At 43.2% G+C, this 20,332-nt stretch overlaps 1 protein-coding gene across 1 annotated transcript; it reads left to right on the top strand.

Annotated features, from left to right (window-relative positions):
- The first annotated feature begins 407 nt into the window (after nucleotides 1-407).
- SLC46A3 (solute carrier family 46 member 3) lies at nucleotides 408-19,380 on the top strand. Its single transcript, XM_065902247.1, has 6 exons — nucleotides 408-871; nucleotides 1,743-1,956; nucleotides 7,678-8,548; nucleotides 10,395-10,478; nucleotides 15,333-15,489; nucleotides 17,461-19,380. The coding sequence occupies exons 2-6, from the start codon at nucleotides 1,768-1,770 to the stop codon at nucleotides 17,543-17,545; spliced, it is 1,386 nt and encodes a 461-aa protein (XP_065758319.1). The 5' UTR covers nucleotides 408-871; nucleotides 1,743-1,767; the 3' UTR covers nucleotides 17,546-19,380.
- Nucleotides 19,381-20,332: the final 952 nt, after the last annotated feature.

Raw genomic sequence — 20,332 nt, forward strand, 5'->3', positions numbered from 1 at the left:
GAGTCAGCGACCACACTCTCGACTAAGCTAACTCTGCTAGGAGAACTCTCCTGCACCCTCCACGGACGCCGGGTGCCCCTCTTCCGCGTTTCCCAGGGCACTTGCCCAGCCCACGTGGCTGCTGGGGGAGGGTGCACCCCAGAATATCACTTCTGCAACAGATCTCCTGTGTGCTCCCGTGATAAGCGCTATTCGGTCCCAGAAATGCTCTCTATCCACAGTCCTTGAACTTGTCTGCGCGCGGTGGAGAGGGATCCTCGGGGGTGGGCGGGCCTCTGGGGGCGGGCGCTCGAGAGTGGCGTCGGAGCGGACCAATCGCCGCGGGGGCGCTGGCCAGGGGGCCCAATCGCAGGAAAGCAGGACAGTGCCCGCCCCGGCGGCGAGGGTGAGGAGGGGACTAGCACCCCAGAGGTGCGTCCCCGGGGCGGGCGGCGCCGCTGAGTCACCGCGCGCGCAGGCCGGGCTAGGGACCCAGGGACAGCCGGCCGGGGGCGCAGAAACGACTGCCCTGCGCGGGCCCCGGGACCCGCCCGGCCGAGATCGCAGGCAGGGCCGCGCCGGAGCCGAGCGAGGGCTGAGCGGTGGACTGTCGCGCTTGTCGCTCTGGACGCGGAAGGACGCTTTCGTGGTTTGCTTTAAAATAAGGGCTTGAGGTTTCCCGAACAGGTGCCTTTGGTCGAATTCTACGGACTTTCATTCCCCTTCCCACCCAGAGCGGCGGCGCAGGCCCAGCCTCCGTGCGCACCTTCTGCCCAGGAGGCGCTGCAGGCAGGCCCCACCCCCCCGAAAGGAGACAGCCCCCCAAGACTCCGGGCCCCGACGATGGTCAGACCCGCGCCCAGCAGCCTGGCAGGAAGACCGTGACCGTGGGGTGAGTTAAACAAAAGAAACAACCCCTTATTACGACCGCGAGCTGCTTCGTTGAAGGCCCCCTTCCTGCCCGCTTTTCACCAGCAGCCAAAGCAATAATAAACAATTGCGTAACTGTCGTGTCCCAAAAGCAACCTCACTGTTTCCTTTTTGAAAACCAGCTGGCAGTATACAACGTGGGAGTTATAGTGTTATCACTGGATCGCCCAAGTGGGAGACAACTTATTAGGACTATTTTAAAGAATCTTCTTAGAGTCCTTGGGTTTTCCGGGTGGCTCAGATGGTAAAGAATCTTCCTGTAGATACAGGAGACCCAGGTTCGATCCCTAGGTCAAGATCCCCTGGAGCAGGGAATAGCAACCCACTCCAGTACTCTTGCCTGGGAAATCCCAGGGACAGAGGAACCTGGAGGGCTACAGTCCATGGGGTCCCAAAGAGTCGGACACGACTGAGTGACTAACATAGTTACTGGTCCTTAAAGGTCCCTTGAGCTCTTAAAGGTGCAAATTAATGATCTTGAGTCCTTAATGGGAGAAGGAAATGGCAACCCACTCCAGTGTTCTTGCCTGGAGAATCCCAGGAACGGGGAGCCTGGTGGGCTGCCGTCTATGGCGTCACACAGGGTCAGACACGACTGAATCGACTTAGCAGCAGCAGCAGCAGTCCTGAAAGGTCCAACTCTTAAAAATGAGAAGTATGACAGTCTCAGGTTTACTGGGTACCAGGAAAAGTTATTTTCTTCGGAAGTGCTTACTGCTTTCTGTTCCCTAGTATGCTTGTTTACTCCACAAAATGCCCCTAACTTCCCCATCGTTGAAAACCTAGCCTCTCCGATAAGAGTGCAACTGATTCTCTCCTTTTCTCTTTAATAGAACTCCAGCTCTCTATCCAAGCAAGATGAAGATTCCCTTTGTAGAACCTGTCATGTGCCTTAGTGTATTCGCTCTGACTCTGAACAGCCCACTGACGACACAATATGTGTACAGGAGGATATGGGAGGAAACAGGCAACTACAGCATTGCACTTGAGAGCAATACTTCTGAGTGTGCGATGAACAAAAGCAGCCCGATTTTTGCATTCCAGGAGGTAAGACATGAAAATAGCCCTAAAGTGTATTAAAAGAGGAATGTGCAGTGGGATTTTAAAGGAAGGAGGATACTGCTCTCATCATACATTGATCTCTGAAGGGTCACCCTAAAACCCCAAAGTCCCAAACCAAGAGCCTCTATTCAGTTCTTTTTCTGTTTGAAGCTCCCTGACACCTTTCATCTGCCTCTTCTCCTTAAAAGCCCTTTCTTCTCCTGTGATGCTGGCTCTTCTCCTTTCTCTCAGAAGATTTCAGGGCAGTCTCCTCTCCTCTGTGGCTGTCTCTTTCCTCCTTCCCCACAGAAAGCCTGAAAGTCGGGCAGGGCAGGCTGGAATGAGTGCTCAGTGGACATAGGTGGAGTGAAACATGGGTCCTACCTTTCCCTTGACCCCTCCCCCCGCCTCTTTCCACTGCCCACCTGACCCAGTTTTCAGTGACCCCGGAACGTAGCCCATCCCTGAAGACTGTGGGTCCCGGGCCAGTGTCCTTCATGGGGTATGGGTGGCATGTGCCATCCACCATTTGGTGTTATCAAATCAGCTTTGACCCGCCAAACGCTGAGGAGCATATGTATGGGGGTGGGGGTGTGGAGAGCACCCACCTGTGCTCTGAGGGCAATGAAAATGTGCCGCCAGATAGCGCAGAGCCTGTCCTCCCCGTCCACCCTCCACCCCCGGGAGGGACACTGCCAGTGTCCTTCTCCCTTAGGCAGTTCTTAACAGAGTCTGCCAACGTCCAAATGCAAAGGAGAGAGCAGTCAGATTGGGAAATTCCCCGCCCCTCCAGCAACAATGCCTGAAAAACAACCACACTTAGGAGCTTTGAACTCGTCTGCTTGGAAAGAGAGGCAAAAGAGTGGCGCTGCCTCCCCAATCAAAAGAGGAAAAACCATCAAGGGACTCTGGGTCACCTGCACCCTCGGAGAAAAGGACAGATTATTTCCAAACAGCCATGTAGATATCAAATTTCTGGCCTAGAAGGAGGGTCATAAAAACAGAAGGGCCAAGGGTCTGTTTCTTGGTTTTTGTCTCCCTTCAAGAATGTTTCTTTGGACTTCCCTGGCAGTCCAGTGGTTAAGATTCTGTTTTTCACTGTGGGGCTCACGGGTTCGATCCCTGGTCAGGGAAGTTCCACATGCCAAGGCCAACAAACAAACAAAAAAGAATGTTTCCTGTTACATGGATGTCGTTGCCAGGGAGTGAGAAGTTTCCAGAGGCTCATCAATCTCTGCATTTGATTCTGGAGCCCTGGGAGCAGAGTGGGGGATGGAGGAAGAGAGTGTCTGAAAAGTCTGCTGCCCTCGCCCTCCAGCTGAGGGGAGAGGGGCCTCGGTCTGGCTGCCGCAGTGACCTCTGTGACTGTGTGGTCATTAGTACTGGCCCCACTTCCCACCTGGGCCAGCTGCTGAAAGCCCCTCGCTGCCCGGGGTCTCATTTTGAAGATTTTTGCCAAACTTTTTCACTGACTGACTGTGGTTTCATTGAATTAATAGTCAGGAGAGCCCACTGCCCTGGATGCCTTGGTTTACAGGCAGCGCACAGGAGCTTCAGGTGCTTTTTCTCAAATTGAGGAACTGGATACCAGCCCGCCCACAGCTGGGACGGGGTGTGGCAACCTCCTCACCACCTGCTCCTTAGGACCGCAGAGCACTTCCTTCTGGCCCCCGCCCTGGCCCTGTTCGGCTTTTCAGAGAATATTCTCCCCTCTTTAAATCCAAGAACATTTGTTGCCCATTTCCTGAGTGACTGTCTCAATGCCCAGCTCCCTGGGTGTGTTCTGGCCACATGCAAGTTGAGAGGTTTGTGGACTGCTCTTGTACCCCTAAAAATAAGAGACAAACCTCTAAACTGGGAGGGGACAACTTCAGGTTACCCAGCAGATCCTGAAGTCATTCTTGTTCAGGAATTTGTTTATAAACCTTTTATTAACACAGTCTCTTGTTACCAGCAGATAAGAAATATTTTCTACTCAATTGAAATAAATATATGCATTTTAGCCTATGAAATTGTGACGACTTCCTTAAAACTGACAGGACTTTCCTTAGTCTCCTGTCTCAGTACATTGTTATTCTGTTCCATCTTGTATAGCAAATAGCATTTTTTTCACTCTGACTTCTATCATCTACCCTTATATGACATATAATTATAATTCTCCAGAGTTTAAGACACACAAAGATTTCTTCTGTCTCAATATTTATGGTTGACAGATGCTTTGTGTTTGCTTTGTTAAAATCTGCATTTCAAAACATGGGTTGCAGATGAGAGCAGTCTGTGTAAAAGACTGGGCTGGAATGATAGTGGATAGAAAGGAGAAGAGAACAGGACATGGGAGGAGGCGTGGAAAAGGGAGGAGAACCCCAAACTGGAACATCTTGTTGAGGAGTTGATTAAAAGATAACTGTTTCATTTGTGTGTTTATTCAATAAATACTTATTTGATGGCTCCAATGTCTGTAGGAGGTACCAAGATGTGCTCAATAAATTTATTCTAATATAGACATAAAACAGGCAAGAGTGATTTAGCACTGACTCTACGAGGGCCCTTTGTGGAGCACCTTATATTAATTTTTAAGTTTCCTGGCAGCCTGCGAGATCGGGACTGCTGACATTCCCTCTCTTCAGATGAAGAAACTCTGGAGTTAAGTAATTTGGTCAGGTTCACACAGCAAGTTACAGACGCCTGTTTCACTTGCTGGTTCATTCATGTCATCCATCTGTCTATTGAGCACCTGGAAGCACTGTTCTTGGAGCTGGTGATACTGTGGTGAAAGAACAAGGTTCCACATCTGCCCTGGAGCTTAAGTTGCAGTAGGGAGGTCATGTAATGCACGCACAGAGTAACATATCATCTCCTGTCAAGGAGCAGTGAGTCTCTAGGGAGAAAAACTGCGGGATGAGGGGCTGGAGCCTTGGGTGGGGGTCAGTGGGATTGCTTTAGTTGGAGTGATGGTCAGGGAAGGCCTCTCTGAGGAGGTGGTTCTGAATTAAGGAAGTAAGCTGTGTGCTGATCGGTCGAGTGGAGAGAACAGCAAGTAGCCTGGAGGTTTGCAGAATCTGTGCTGGGGGGCCGCCCCCCACCCCCCACCACCAACTGAAAGGAGTTTGCATTTACTCCAGTGGAAGGAAAGTCGTTGAGGGACTGTGACATGAGCTGCTCATGATGAGAGGAGTGACGTGAGCTGATGTGCGTCTACCTTCATTGGTGCATTTTTTAGCAATTACACCACACTTCCGGGAGTCCCTTTTGCCTACATAGTTGATCAGTATTAAGAAAAGTAACAAAGAACGATTTGAATTGCCATAACTGACTTCCTGTTTGGGATTGTCAGTGGATTAACAGGACTGTCTTCTGTCCTTCTGTTTAATTAAAAAGTTTTTTTATTTTTTGCTTTTTAAAATGTTGTATACTACAACTCAAATCAGCCATAAAGATCACCCCAAACCGCTGTCTACAGAACTAACTGCATGGAATCCAGGTTCCTCTGACTCCAGAGCTCAAGCTCTTGAACATTACACAGAAAGTACAGCTAGGGGATGATAACTGTCGTGTGAGAAACTTCAGAAAGAGGAGTGATGACATGGGTTTGGGAATTTCGGGGAACTCCAAGCAGGACTGACTGTGGACAGTGCCTGGAACATAGACTGTACTGGGAGTGATAGGGCATGATGCAAAGGAGTGAGGCCAGGCCACATCTCGGGGACCTTAGGTACCAGGCTAAGGAGCGTGGACTTTCTCAGGCAGGCTGGGGAGACACTGCAGCTTTGAGAGGTGAGAGACACGCCGACAGTGTGCTCTGGGAGATGTGCCCAGCGTCCGGGTCTGTGATCTGCAAAGTGATAAGACTGGTGCTACATGTGAACTGAGTAAAGAGACCAGTGAGATGCCAGAGTAGTGGAGAGGAAAACCAATGGGAGTTGTTCACATGGCAACTATGGGACCATCAAGAAGATAAAGGCATGAGAAAGACATGCAGGGAGGAGGGGCGGGCAGAATAGACTACGCTGGGGGACATGGACAAAGGGAAATGTTAGAAGCAAAGATGACTCAAGTTTTGGCAATAAAGAATGGCTTGAATTGTATAAATATATAAGAATAAAAATAGGCTCACTATTTAAAAATTAATTCAGTATTTGATATTTTTGTGGTTCATCAGGTTTTTAGGATGCCTTCTAAATATGACATGAATAAATTTTTTAAAATGAGTTTGCATGTGTGCTAAAACACTTCAGTTGTGTCCAACTCTTTGCAACCCCATGGACTGCAGCCCACCAGGCTCCTCTGTCCATGGGCTTCTCCACACAAGAATACTGGAGTGGGTTGCCATGCCTTCCTCCAGGGGATCTTCCTGACCCAGGGACTGAACCTGTTTCTGACTATGCCTTGCCAATGAGACGTAATGACAAGTGGGTTCTTTACCACTAGTGCCATGCGGAAAGCCTTTAAACTGAGTTTAGTCATCACCATTATAAAAATGGCACCCAGCCTTAATATAAAGTTTGGGAAATACAGAGAAGAGGCAAGAAGACAATGCTTTTAAATCACCCCAAGTTCTTTACATTAAATAACTAGTGCAATGATGGTTGTGTCCGCCAATCTGTGTGCTCATAGTTGTGTCAGGCTTCAGGAAAGCGGAGTTTATCTCACTCCTTAGTTTATGGCACACTACCATCTTTAGTCAATACAGAACTCTTCTTTGGGTTTTATCTTAATTTTTAGTAAATAAAGGAATACATGTGGAGACACATGTAAAAAGGACAACTGAGCTCTACCTAAATAAAAGTCTGTCAAATATGACACGTACATGTGATATTCATTCCCTTAGAGTAGACAGAAAGATGTATCATGGGAAAAGGTATCCTTTTTCCTTTGGAACGCCATCTCTTAGTGCAAACTGTCCACAAAAGAAAGTGAGAGAATATGAAATTTGCTCAGTTGTGTCCGACTCTTCGTGACCCATGTACAGTCCATGGAATTCTCCAGGCTAAAATATTGGAGTGGGTAGCCTTTCTCTTCTCCAAGGGATCTTCCCAACCCAGGGATTGCACCCAGGCGTCCTGTATTGCAGGCGGATTCTTTGCCAGCTGAGCCACAAGGGAAGCCCGAGAATACTGGAGTGGGTAGCCCATCCCTTCTCCAGTGGATCTTCCCAACCAAGGAATTGAACTGGGGTCTCCTGCATTGCAGGCAGATTCTTTACCAGCTGAGCTATCAGGGAAGTCCACAGAAGAAAGAGAAGTCATTACACAGCCAGTCCATGAGGCCTTGGGCTCTGTGGATCCTTGATGTGAGTCAGACATACACCAATACACACATTTTATTTTTATGGGTCAATGTCTCCACTGTGGTGCTTGAACATTATGACTGAGCATTGATGATTAAATCAGCTCTTGATCTTTGCATTGTGAACTGGATAAAGATTTAAGTTGAGTGCTTCCCTGGTGGTCCAGTGGCTGAGACTTCTTGCCCAATGCTGGGGGACCTGCAACTAAGAGATCACATGGTGCAACAAAGATCAAAGATTCAGCTTGCCACAACTAAGACCCAGGGCAACCAAACAAATAAATATTTTTAAAAAACAAAAACAAAAAACTCATGCACTATAAATTCCCCATCCCTGACTTACCAGCTCTTGCTTGATTTTTCAAGAAAAGTCTATACCAAAATATTTTCAGGCACATTGTAAAAACCTCTGTAAACACTTTGTCTTCTTTTTCTTTTCAGGAGGTCCAGAGAAAAGTGTCTCTTTTTAACCTGCAAATGGACATAAGTGGGTTAATTCCCGGTCTCGTGTCTACGTTCGTGTTTCTATCACACAGTGACCATGGAGGAAGGAAATTCCCTCTGATTTTGTCTTCTGTCGGCGCTCTTGCAAACAGTGCTTGGCTCTGTCTGCTCTCCTATTTTGCCCTTCCAATCCAACTTCTGATTGCATCTACCTTCATTGGTGCACTTTTTGGCAATTACACCACACTTCTGGGAGCCTCTTTTGCCTACATAGTTGATCAATGTAAAGAAAAGAAACAAAGAACGATTCGAATCGCCATAATTGACTTCCTGTTTGGAGTCGTTAGTGGAGTAACAGGATTGTCTTCTGGCTATTTTATTAGAGGGTTAGGTTTTGTGTGGTCCTTTTTAATTGTTACCGTGGCTCTTTCTGTGAACTTGATTTATATTTTATTTTTTCTTGAGGATTCAATGAAAGAGTCTTCATCTCAGAATATTTCTGTATCGTGGACTGAAGACTTTAAAAACCTATTTCACCGAACGTACATGCTTTTTAAAAATGCTTCTGGTGCTCAACGGTCTTTGTGCGGTTTGTTGCTTTTCACGATGATCACTTACTTTTTCGTGACCATTGGTGTTTCCCCCATTTTTGTCCTTTATGAATTGGATTCGCCGCTCTGCTGGGATGAAGTTTTAATAGGTTATGGATCAGCTTTGGGTAGTGTCACTTTTTTCACCAGTTTCCTAGGAATATGGCTTTTTTCTTATTGTATGGAAGACATTCACATGGCCTTCATAGGAACTTTTACCACCATGGTGGGCATGGCTATGACTGCTTTTGCCAGAACAACATTGATGATGTTTTTAGGTAAGTTACAAGTGTATCCTAGAATTTCATATTTGATATTTATATAAAATGAATGTAGTCTGATGGTTGAGAAACTTTAATATAAAATTATCTCTTTAATATATTCTAGTTTAATCAAAGGTAATTTGTTAAAAGCAAATTTTCCAGAAGCTGGAAAACAACTGACTTAAAAAAAAAAACTTTTTTAATAACCACAATTTTCTAAATTTGCATATTTGCCCAATAATTGTCTTGAGGAAACTTCTTGTGAATCAGTTCTTCAATATAACATTCACCAACTTAACTATTTCTTCTACTAAGAAGGCTACTTTAGATTAAAAAAAATAAGACTATTATGTAAAGGATGCTCAAAAGATTTATAAGAAAAATATTCATTGACTATATTCAAGCCTATGACCATATTACCCTGAACGTGCCCGATCTCGTCTGGATGTATTCAAGGAGGCTTTGCAAATTGAAATTTCAGCAAATTGGTCATTTCATGAATTGGCTTTTGATGAATCACTTTCTGGCAAGCTGGACTGTTTCCTTAACTACCTGCACCCCATCAGTGGTTTTTGTAAGGCTTGAGTGAAAAATACTGCACTTGCAAAGGTTAAAGGCTCTGTAAAGTGAGACCTCAGAAAAGGTCCATTTAGTCTTTTTCGACAAAGGCAGTATTAACCTCTTGCTACTCTGCAAGGAGGCAGGATGACGAAGCAGAATTCAGTTTAATTTCCATCTGCAGAGCCAGGTGATCTTAGGCTAGTTACTGAACTGCTCTGAGCCCTTATTTTTTTTTTTATCTCTAAATTGGGCATCGTGGCGCTTGATTCAGAGGATTGTCACAAATATTAGAAGAGATGACTGTAAATCACTTAGCACAATGCCAAGAGTTCAGCAAAGGACAGGTCCCTCTCCCCATCTCCCTTGGAATTGCCAAGGCCAAAGTCAGTTAATATATGTGAGAACTTTACAGTGATCTGCAAATGTAATATCTTACTGTTTTATCTTACAATGAAAAATGCCACTGACTCTTAAGGGTCAGAATTTAAGAACAGAGGCAATTTGTGTTCCTGAAATTTTTCAGCCACAAAGATGAACAACTGAAAAGATAAGGAACCAGTTTGCCAATGAATAGATCATACAGTGAAAGAATGCTAGCACTAAAACTGCCAGGTCTGAAAGAGCAGAAACAGAAAACAAACAAAAAACTTATTAACAGTCACAACCTGCTAAACATGAAGTTACTGTAATAACCAGGGAAACATATCAATTTCCAGCAGCAGATTATACAGACCTGGACCAATGACTTCCATAAACTCTTGTTCTCTGCACTAGAGTAAGGATTTGAGAGTAAATTAATTTTTTATATAATTTTGTAGAAATTGTATTGGGGTATAATTGATTTACAGTGTTAGTTTCAGGGGTGCAGCAAAGTGAATCTGTGACACAAATACATACACATACCCAGTCTTTTTTAGATTCTTTTCCCATATAGGCCATTACAGAGTGCTGAGTAGAGTTCCCAGTGCCCTACAGTAGGTCCTTATTAGTTAATCTATTTTATATCTAGTACTGTGTGTGTGTCAGTCCCAATCGCCCAGTTCATCCTTCCTCTCTTCCCTTACCCCCAGGAACCCTAAGTTTTCTACATCTGCAGAAAGTGAACTCATCTTAAACTGACCTGTCCATCATCTATCTTCCTTTATTAAACAGAATTCTTCCATTAATTAATTCAGTCATTAGAAGCAATGAATCAGGATGCTTAGAGAAAATGAACTATTTAGAGGGAAAGTGTTTCAGCCTTAAAACTGACGCTGAGTTTCAGATCGAGCCAGTTAATTGTCATCTCTTCTTCTCACAGTCAGGCTGCCGTTCCTCTTCACTGTCATGCCGCTCTCTGTTCTACGGTCCATGATATCCAAAGTGGTGCGTTCCACTGAGCAAGGTGAGTCTAACTTGCTTAAGGGACAGAATGACTTTATAATCTGTACCACCTCGTAGCTGTGTACAATCAGTGTTTGATTCTTCAGAATATTCTCAACCCTTTTTCTGCACAGGACTCCTTTTGAATCGGGTGATAAGGTCTGTGTTAGGAAGAGCTGATATTCAGGCAAGGGAGTCCCCGCCTAGGGCCTTGTGCTGTGGAGGGCTTGCTCTAGACATGCCCTGCCCCACTGCAGAAGATTGAATAATTCAACAAATTTAAAAATATATTTCTCAATTCTTTTCCACGCTTAAGATGTAGCTGTATATTCACACAGATGTTTGTTGATTGTGTGATGCAGAGTAATTGGAAAATCACTTAGGAATATAAGAATTACAGTATGTAAAACCCTAGCTGCTTCCTTGAATTATGTAACAGTTTTTTAGATACAACACCAAAAGTACAACAACAACAAAACAGATAAATTAGACTTTATCCAGATTAAAAACTTTCATGCTTCAAAGGACACCATCGAGAAAGTGAAAAGAATATGTAATTTTGTTCTGTATGGTCCAAGTCTCCTGTAAATGTTTTATCATACTTCCATACTTTAAAAAATAAAAAGGAAAGAGAGAGGGAGGGAAGAAAAAGAGGGGGAAGATGAAAGGACAGCTCACTGAATGGAAAAATATATTGATACTTGCAAATCATATGTCTGATAAGGAGCTTGTGTCCAAAATATACTAAAACTCAGCAATAAAAAGACGATCCAATTAAGAAATGGGCAAAGGATTTGAACTAACATCTACAGAGAAGATGTACAAATGACTAACAAACACATAAAAAATGATCAACATCATTAGCCATCCGGGAAATGCAAATCGGAACCACACTGAGACCCATTGGGATGGGTGAAATGAAAAAGACAGACCATAAGAAGTGTTGATGAGGATGTGGAGAAGCTGGAACCCTCATGCACTGCTGGTGAGAAAATCATCTAAAATGATGTGGCCATTTAACAAAACAATTTGATAGCTCCTGATAAAGTTAAATAGAGTTACCATATGACTCAGCAATTCCATTCCCAGGTATACACTGGGAATGTATACACATGTCCACACAAAATCTTGCACACAAATGTTCATAGCAGGATTATTTATAATAGCCAAGAAGCACAAACGATGCAAATGCCCATGAACTGGTGAATACGTAAGCAGAATAAGGTGTGTCTGTCCCACAGAATATGATTTCACAATAAAAAGAAATGAAGTCATGATACACACTACAACAGGAATGAACCTTGAAATGATTATGCTAAATGAAAGAAGCTGCTCACAAAAGGTCACATATTGTTTATTATATAAATATGATTCCATTTTACACAAAATTTCCAGAATAGGCAAATTCATGGAGACAGAAATTTGACCAGTGCTTTACCAGGGACTAGAGAAAAGGGAGTGATCGCTAATGGGCACAGTCTTTTGGGGAAATGAAAATGTCCTAAAATTAGACGGTAGTGATGGTCGCCCAGTTTCTGTGAACATAGGAAGAACCACTGAACTGTACAATTTAAAAGGGTGAGTTTTATATTATGTGAATTATATCTCAATAAAGCTGTTCAGGAAACAAAAAGAAATATCATCCTGCTTTGACTTAGAACTACAATAGATTTGTCAGAATGTATTATTTACTTTGCTTTAGTTTAGCTTGGTTTATTTATCAACTCTTTTAAGAAGTGGTTTCATATTATTAAATACAGTGACATTTCAAAATGTGTAGTTTGCATTTTGGCATGTTTTATTCTGAGTTGAAACAACTTTGTCAATTCCATTGTGATTCCATTGCTCCAGGATAGTAGAGTCATTTTGTTCTTAACTATAAATGAGGAAATCCTTCTGGTGGTACTGAAATGTATAAAAGTACCTCCATCCTTCATTACTTCTAAAGATGGATGTTTTTATGAAAACATTAGGCACCTTAAAATAATCTGAGAAGGGAAGTGTTACAGAGTTTTTCAGGTGCTTCTCCCTATCTCTATTATAATATCTTATGTAAAAAAGAGGAGGAAACTGACTTTTGCTAATTATTTTGAAATCTCTGTGCTCCATATGGCTATGAAATTCATCGCTAGAGCACCCTGGACTCCTTCTTAGTTTGTCATCTATGTACTCCTTAAAATTCTATTAATACATGAAAGTGAAAGTGAAAGGCACTCAGTCGTGTCCAACTTTTTGTGACCCCATGGACTATACAGTCCATGGAACTCTCCAGGCCAGAATACTGGAATGGGTAGCCTTACCCTTCTCCAGGGGATCTTCCCAATCCAGGGATTGAACCCAGGTCTCCCACGTTGCAGGCAGATTCTTAACCAGATGAGCCACTTCAATACATGGGACCCAGTAAAAACAGACAGACTTGAGTTTTCACATCTATTGGATTTTTTTAAAGTTTAGAAAAAAAACTCCATTACGCTTTTATTTAATCAATTTTTCTTTGGTAACTATTAAACAAGTTGTACTATTCAGGGAGATGCAGCAAGAAGTTAGAGCTATTTCATGAGAGGGTTGTTGTTTGCACAGCCTGACCGAGTTTCCGACAAGAAAAGACTCAAGCCACCGTGTAAATAGGATTAGCACCATGGCACCGTCCCTGGCTTTAGCACGGAATCAGAAGTAAAATGAAACAATGCCGTAGTTAGATAACTAGGAGACCTTGTTTCCAATTAAACTGACTTCCTGTATTATCATTAATATCATAATATTCTGTGTAATCCTGTATTATCATGGAGGCACCAAGTCCATATGCTTGGTACATGATGATGGATAACAGTGCCCTTGAATGAAGCTTTTATTCAATCACTTGACAAGTATGTATTAAATGTCTACCATCTGCCACCACGGCTAGACCCTGGGGACACAGCAGTGAACAAAGCAAGTGTGTACTTGACATGGGCAGAACTTTCACTGTGGTCAAAAGAAGACACATCTCTAATAACCTAGCGTTCTGCAGCGAGAGGTTTGTTTTATGAACATATGTCCTGTTGTTCAATGAAGAATCTGAAGCAATATATGAGAATATGTTGGAAAAGGAAAGAAATGGCAACCCACTAGTACTCTTGCCTGGAAAATCCCATGGAGAGAAGCCTGACGGGCTACAATCCATAGGGCTGCAAAGAGTAGGACACTACTGAAGCGACTTCACACACACACACCAACCAGAATGTGTACAATAGAGTGAAGATTTAAAGAGACAAAAATCAATACACAGTCTAAAAGAGCAAGAACGTGGGGAAAGCAAGAGGCTAGACACATAAACTATAATCCAGCTGTTAAAGGTGATCCTCAAGCTTGCTTTTTCCTTCCTTATCAGTCCAATTAAGCACAATCATTCACATAATTAGCACTGTCTATAAAGAAAGTGCATTACAGTTTATCATGGAAAAGGAAACTCGGCAAAGTAGGGAACAAACACAGCAGCTTAAAGAAGAAAGAAGGATCTGCAGAAACTGTAGGAGCTTATACCACTGAAGCCGGGGGCTGAGAACAGCCATGGCGTTCTTAGTGATGCGAAATTTGACCAAGAGGAAGAAAAGTGCGTCACGATACTCAACTGTCTTTTGGGGGGTTAACTCTTCAGTTTAACTCTTCAGTCAACATGCTCTTGGATTCCAGACAGGACTCAAAACTTGTGGACTAAGGACCATTTCTCTGACTGTGAGCTTGAGCTGACCCCAAAGTCATTTTCAGGCTTCTTGAGCAATGCTCTGACGCCTGCCCTTTCCCATGCCCAGGGTGTAGCAAGAAGGAAGGACAGCAGAGTCCCCTCCGAGGGGACAGTTGTAAGCAGGTTAAGACAGAAAAGTATGTTTTAGAGAATCACTTAATATCAGCCTGTGGCATAACCTTTACTAGAGCATAAGGCAGTGAGGTAGTTACTGGACCAGTCAAACAGGAAACTGAAGTAACTGATTTTTTTGTTACTCTAGAGGAAGGGATCAAATTCAAATTGCAGAATGTATGATAAGATTCCCAAGGGCTTCCCAGGTGGCGCTAGTGGTAAAGAACCCGCTTGCCAATACAGGAGACGTTAAGATCCCTGGGTTGGGAAGATCCCCTGGAGGAGGGCATGGCAACCCACTCCAGTATTCTTGCCTGGAGAATCCCATGGACAGAGGAGCCTGGAGAGCCACGGTCCATAGGGTCACAAAGAGTCAGACATGACTGAAGCGACTTGGCACATAGGCACATAAGATAAGATTATATCTCTCTGCCTTGCCTGTCACTCTTGCCAGATCTGACCTGACCTGGATGTTGCCCAGAGGGAGCCATCCTGCCCCACAGCTGTGTCACAGATCAGCCCAGGGACCAAGAGTGGCAGGGGGAGCCTGGAACCTCAGGGGCAGGTGGTTCTGCGTCTAAGGCCGTGGTCGGGGCAGACACACAGCTGATTCCACACGCCTAAGCGGCCAGTGCTTTTTAGCTTTGCCCCGTGGATCCTGGAAGTTACTGATTCCAGCTCCTGTCTCGTCAGGTCCAAGGAGAACTCTTTTTTTTTTTTTTTTTTAGTTCTACCACTTTATTGCTACCAACCCATTTCCCTCCACCCTCGTGCATACATGCTCAGTCATGTAATCCCATGGACTTCAGCCCGCCAGACTCCTCTGTCCATGGACTTTTCCAGGCAAGAATACTGGAGTGGGTTGCCATTTCCTTCTCCCCAAAGAGAACTCTTGACCTCAATTTCTTCACTCACAAAATGGGTGACTGCCTCCTTCACCAGGCAGCGCCCCCATGCTTGCATTTTCCGTGTTGTTCTGTTTGTTGTTTTGTAACCCAGCCTTTTCTCTCTTTCCCTCCACACCCCGACCCCAAACAGGCACCATGTTTGCTTGTCTTGCTTTCTTAGAGACACTTGGCGGAATCACTGCAGTTTCTACTTTCAACGGAATTTATTCAGCCACTGTTGCTTGGTACAAAGGCTTCGTCTTTCTGCTCTCCGCTGTTTTATTACTAATTCCAGCCATCAGTCTATGGTATGTAATTATTCTTTTTTTATCCTTTTATCAAAGGCTAGATGGATTGAGTGAATTCCCTGACTTCACCAATACAATAACATAGATCTGTTGAAGTTTTGCCTCAGAATGTATTTTTCTCAAGAACTTTTAGACACGATGACATTGTCAATTTTGGAGACTTAGGAAGAAAGAGATAATGGCATGGCCTTCCAGGACTAGGAGGAAGAAAGACTGGATTAGACAGAGACTCTGAGAAGCTACCCCTTATCTATAAATGAACAACTGAGGAAATTATTGTCTAAGAATATATATCAATATGTATATTCAATATACATACATATACTATATATATTCACATATATATTCTAAGAATATATATATTCACATATACATATATATATTCAAACTATGATTTCCTATAGTATATTACCCCCTGAAGGTCAAAGATTGCTCTGATAAGATATACTTTAATACAGATTCTTGGGTAAATGATAAAAGCAGATAGAATGCACTGGATATTAAAAATTCTTTCCTTTCCCAAGAGGTGGCTTATTTAATGATTTCCTTTTTAAATGTAAATATCCAAATAAATGCAAAGTACAGAATTCTATTTATGAACAGTACATAGAATAAAAGGACCAGAAGCACAGACTTGTGAAAAATAATGTGTTTCCTTCCCTGCCTTTCAATGAACAAAAAGTGTAAGCCATCTAGGTAAGTGGTTGTGAAAACGCACGAGCAAGTATACTTGACATGTTCTGTGGGCCCCAAGCCTTGAGCCAAGAACCCTTCAACCGGCCTCTGCTGGGCCTGCCCGTCTCACGCGGCTGAGAACAGGAAAGGGGGCTGTAAGGTGGGGCACAGGGCCTGGGATCTTTGCCCCCCGAGCACCGTGGGCTGTGGCCGTGAGGGAGGGAAAACAGAGCCTGTCCGCACAGGCTCTTAACTCCTTCAAGGATGGGCAGGCACCTTATTCCGAGCAGGACCTCGGCACGTCTCTCTCAGTGGAACACTAATACTTAGATCTGTAGAGGCTGGACGAGAGTAGTATTTACCAGTCCTCTGTAACTGTGATGAAAAGCTATTACCAGGTACCTTTTTAGAAGGAGGCTATTCACCTGTTGAATTGGCAATACTGAAACTCCATGCTGAGCCAGTGAGCACTTAATGAGACCAGCAACCTTGTTCTTTGCTGGGAGTAGTGTTATCTGGCATTATCATTTTTGGAAAGCAATTCGTGAACATGTATCAAAAGTTTCCCCAAAAAAGTTCATAGCATTTGAACCAGTGATTCCATTTAGAATCTTACCCTAAGGAAATGATTAGCAATGTCAAAAATTTATATATAAAAAGTTCATTATGGCAATATATTTTAATGACCAGAATGGCTGATGATAGGAATTGGTTAAATAAATGATGGTGCATCTATATGGTGAAAAATTAATTTTATAAGAACTGTATTATATGGGAAGCAGAATAATGGCTCATTTAAATTTTATTCTTCATTATATTTAGAAATATTCTGTTGTGGACACATATTGCTTTTATGATTGGAAGAACTAGTGCAGAGAGATAAAAGGTTGTTATCCTTTTAATAATGCTTCTAATGTAAATGCAGATGATCTTCTGAGTTTGACTTTTTAAATCTGTTCAATATTTTTAAAATTAAAATTACCTGCTATTTTAATTATATCCAGATGTCTTCTGTCTAAGTTTCAGTTATAGGCATGAAACATGAACTTCACTAATAGCTTATAATATTTTATGGGGACTACGTAGAGTAGACAGTGGGAGATGGACATCTTAGGAATCTGGAAGAGGTAGAACTCATGTAGTTTTTTTTATTAATATTTTCAGAAATCCATAACCAGTACCCTCCTTCTTTGCATAATTTATTTAAAAAATCATGTAACAAGAGAAAAGATAGAACACAGATTATTTATGTAGTGCCTTAATCACAGGTTTTTAAATGTCTCATTTGCTTGGCAGTGTTGTCAGGTACGTCAGCAGGAATGCAGAAAGCTATGTCCTTCTTATACAAGAAGAATCCAGCGAAGACACTTCGGACAGATGATTAATTGTGATTAAAAAAAAAATCTGAATGCACATATCATATCATACGCTCTGACTTCTGAAGGATCTAAACTAGCTCCATGATCAGGACTTCATGAATAATCAATGCTGCCCGTCCTTTCTTCTAAACTCTCAGAGAAACGAGTCCCTGCTCTAGCTTCTTAGAGTACGAAGCACTCTGAGCACTTTATGAAGATCTAGTGACGTATATCCAGTAGACAGAAGAAGAAATCTCAAAACACCTTCCACTTTGGGATTTACAAAACAAATGGAAACTTACCGGTCTGAGAAACTTGGTACAATCAAAAGCAATAATCTCCCTGATGTACTCTGGTCTCTCACATTGAGACCAAGAAGAATCCTGTTTGCTTCAGTTTCTTCATCTGCACAATGGATTTCTGACCTTTCTCAAAGATTCTAAAGGCATAGCTGTTGAAAATTATGATGAGTCAGTCACTGATCAGAAAACTAGAGATGTTTCAAACCTTTATAATTCTCCTCTACTCGGGTAATGCTTTGTTTCATCAAGGTGTTAGTGGTGTTAGTGGTGTTAAGCTGTTAGTGGTAGTCAAAGCTTTCAGTAGCTGCAAAATCCTTAAGAGAAAAGCACTTTAATGAATATGTTTACATTTTTCCTAATATGTTTCATCAATTAAAATATTTCCATGACACTGGAAAAAAAAGAATACTAGTAGTTCCTAAAGAAATGTAAACACCGAGTAGACAGCCAATCATGATGTAAATTATTTAGTGCTTATAGAGCCAATATTCATTCCTTATTTCTGAGAAAAGTAATCCATTTCCTACTGCCTTACACTCGTATCCCGGGACCTCCGTGGTTCCTGAAACAACACATCCTTTCCTGCCTCCTGTCTGCACGCAATGTTCCACTGGGCCTTCCTCCCTACCTCCCTGCACTGAAACTTTCAAGTCTCAGCCAAGGCAAAGCTTCCGCTTTCTCCATGTGGCTTCCAAACATTTCTACTCGCCCCCCCCCCACCCCATCCCCCTGGTCCTTGCAGGGCTCCCCCACTCTCTGCGGGCACTGCTCTCCCAGCCTCTTCCCTTGTCTTGTAAAATTTGTTCCCCTACTTGCAGATGAGTCCCTTAAGGACAGGGACAGTTTGATTCCTCATTATATCCTCAATAAAAGTTGAATTCAGTGACCACAGAATTTTGTTTTCACTTGTAAAAAATCATTTTAAGCTATATATTTAATGCAGTATGAGATTAACCAATGATGTGCCATAGTCATGAAGCCATCCTTGCAAAGAAATTGAAAAATGCGCTAACCCATATGCATTTTAAATTGGTTTATGGTACTTTCATGGGTCCTTCAATATCTCCCATTTTCTAAGCTTCCATCTATAATAACACAAATGTCCTGAAGTACACCTAGATGATTAACTCCTTCGTAAGCTCTTCAAAGCAAATAGTCTTGTTTACAGCACTGGTTACAGTTTTTCCCTGTAGGATAATGGATGAATGCTTGACCAGCAGATAACACTCATATTTTAAAATACTAGAAATTCTTATTTCCAAGACTATTCCTTTTAGGTTTAGCTAATGTCTTCTGGGCTATTCTCAGATTGATTGATTGATTTCTATTTTACTTCCTGTTCAGTGCTCTTCCCAAACCAAAAAAAAAAAAAAAAAGAAACAGTACTTTACAGTTTACAAAGTGCTTTCTATATCAACTTATTTTATCCTCTTAATAACCCTGCAAAGTAAATTATACCTCAGTAATGTTCAATAATGTTAATGGTGGCTCAGACAGTAAAGAATCAGCCTGCAATGCAGGAGACCCAGGTTCAATCCCTGGGTCGGGAAGATTCCCTAGAGAAGGAAATGGCAACCCACTCCAGCATTCTTGCCTGGAGAATCCCATGGACAGAGGAGCCTGGTGGGCTACAGTCCATGGCTGGGTGGGGGGGGGGGGGGTCGCAAAGAGTTGGATGAGTCAGACATGACTGAATGAGCGAGCACTCGCACACACACACACACACACACACATACACACACACACGCACACTACCTATAAGAAATTGACGTTCTTTAGGTTCAGCAGGTTGGTTTGGAGACTTGAATGTGTTGTTTACTTGCTTTAAACTTTCCGCTGCAGGCAGGAGCAGCCACCCCACCATCCTGACTAGTTCATATTCTGGTCCCCAGAACCTTGCTATAAATTGTGCAACGTGAATTCACATGACTGGATGGGGTAGCTATTTCACAACTGCCTGCCAGAGACAACTGCATTTCCTACTTGGACTCTGTGCCTAATCCCACTCAGTCAGATAACTCATCCCCAATCCCACAGTTCTCTGGAGACGTGTTTCCTATAAGACCAACTGTCTAACGCCAATTACTGAATCATCCAGAGATCCCAACTGCAGGCAACAACTTGCCAACTTGCACTGCTTATTTAAGCACACAGGGATCTACTGAAATGATAGCAGGAGCTCACAGCTCCAATAAAAAGCCTAAACGAGGCTCAGAAAACAACCAAGAACCGGGGGGCTCCAGAGATAAAGTGACAGCAACACAGCTACCATCATGTAGCATGAAGGGTGAAGGGCACGGCCTCCACCAGTGACGAGTGGCCTCACAGTCCTCCTCCTGGCCTGCTCTGCAGTCCAAGTCCAGGACTGAGGTTTGATCAGCTGACCGGGATCACATGCCTGCCGCCAGGAGGCACCAGGAGCAGAAAGGTGGACCCTCCTAGCATTCTAGAGAGACAAGAGGCACCACCTCCCCCAGACAACACAACACAGAGAGATCAGTCTCTCAG

Source organism: Muntiacus reevesi, chromosome 11, assembly GCF_963930625.1.
Source record: "Muntiacus reevesi chromosome 11, mMunRee1.1, whole genome shotgun sequence".
Classification (NCBI taxonomy): Eukaryota; Metazoa; Chordata; class Mammalia; order Artiodactyla; family Cervidae; genus Muntiacus; species Muntiacus reevesi.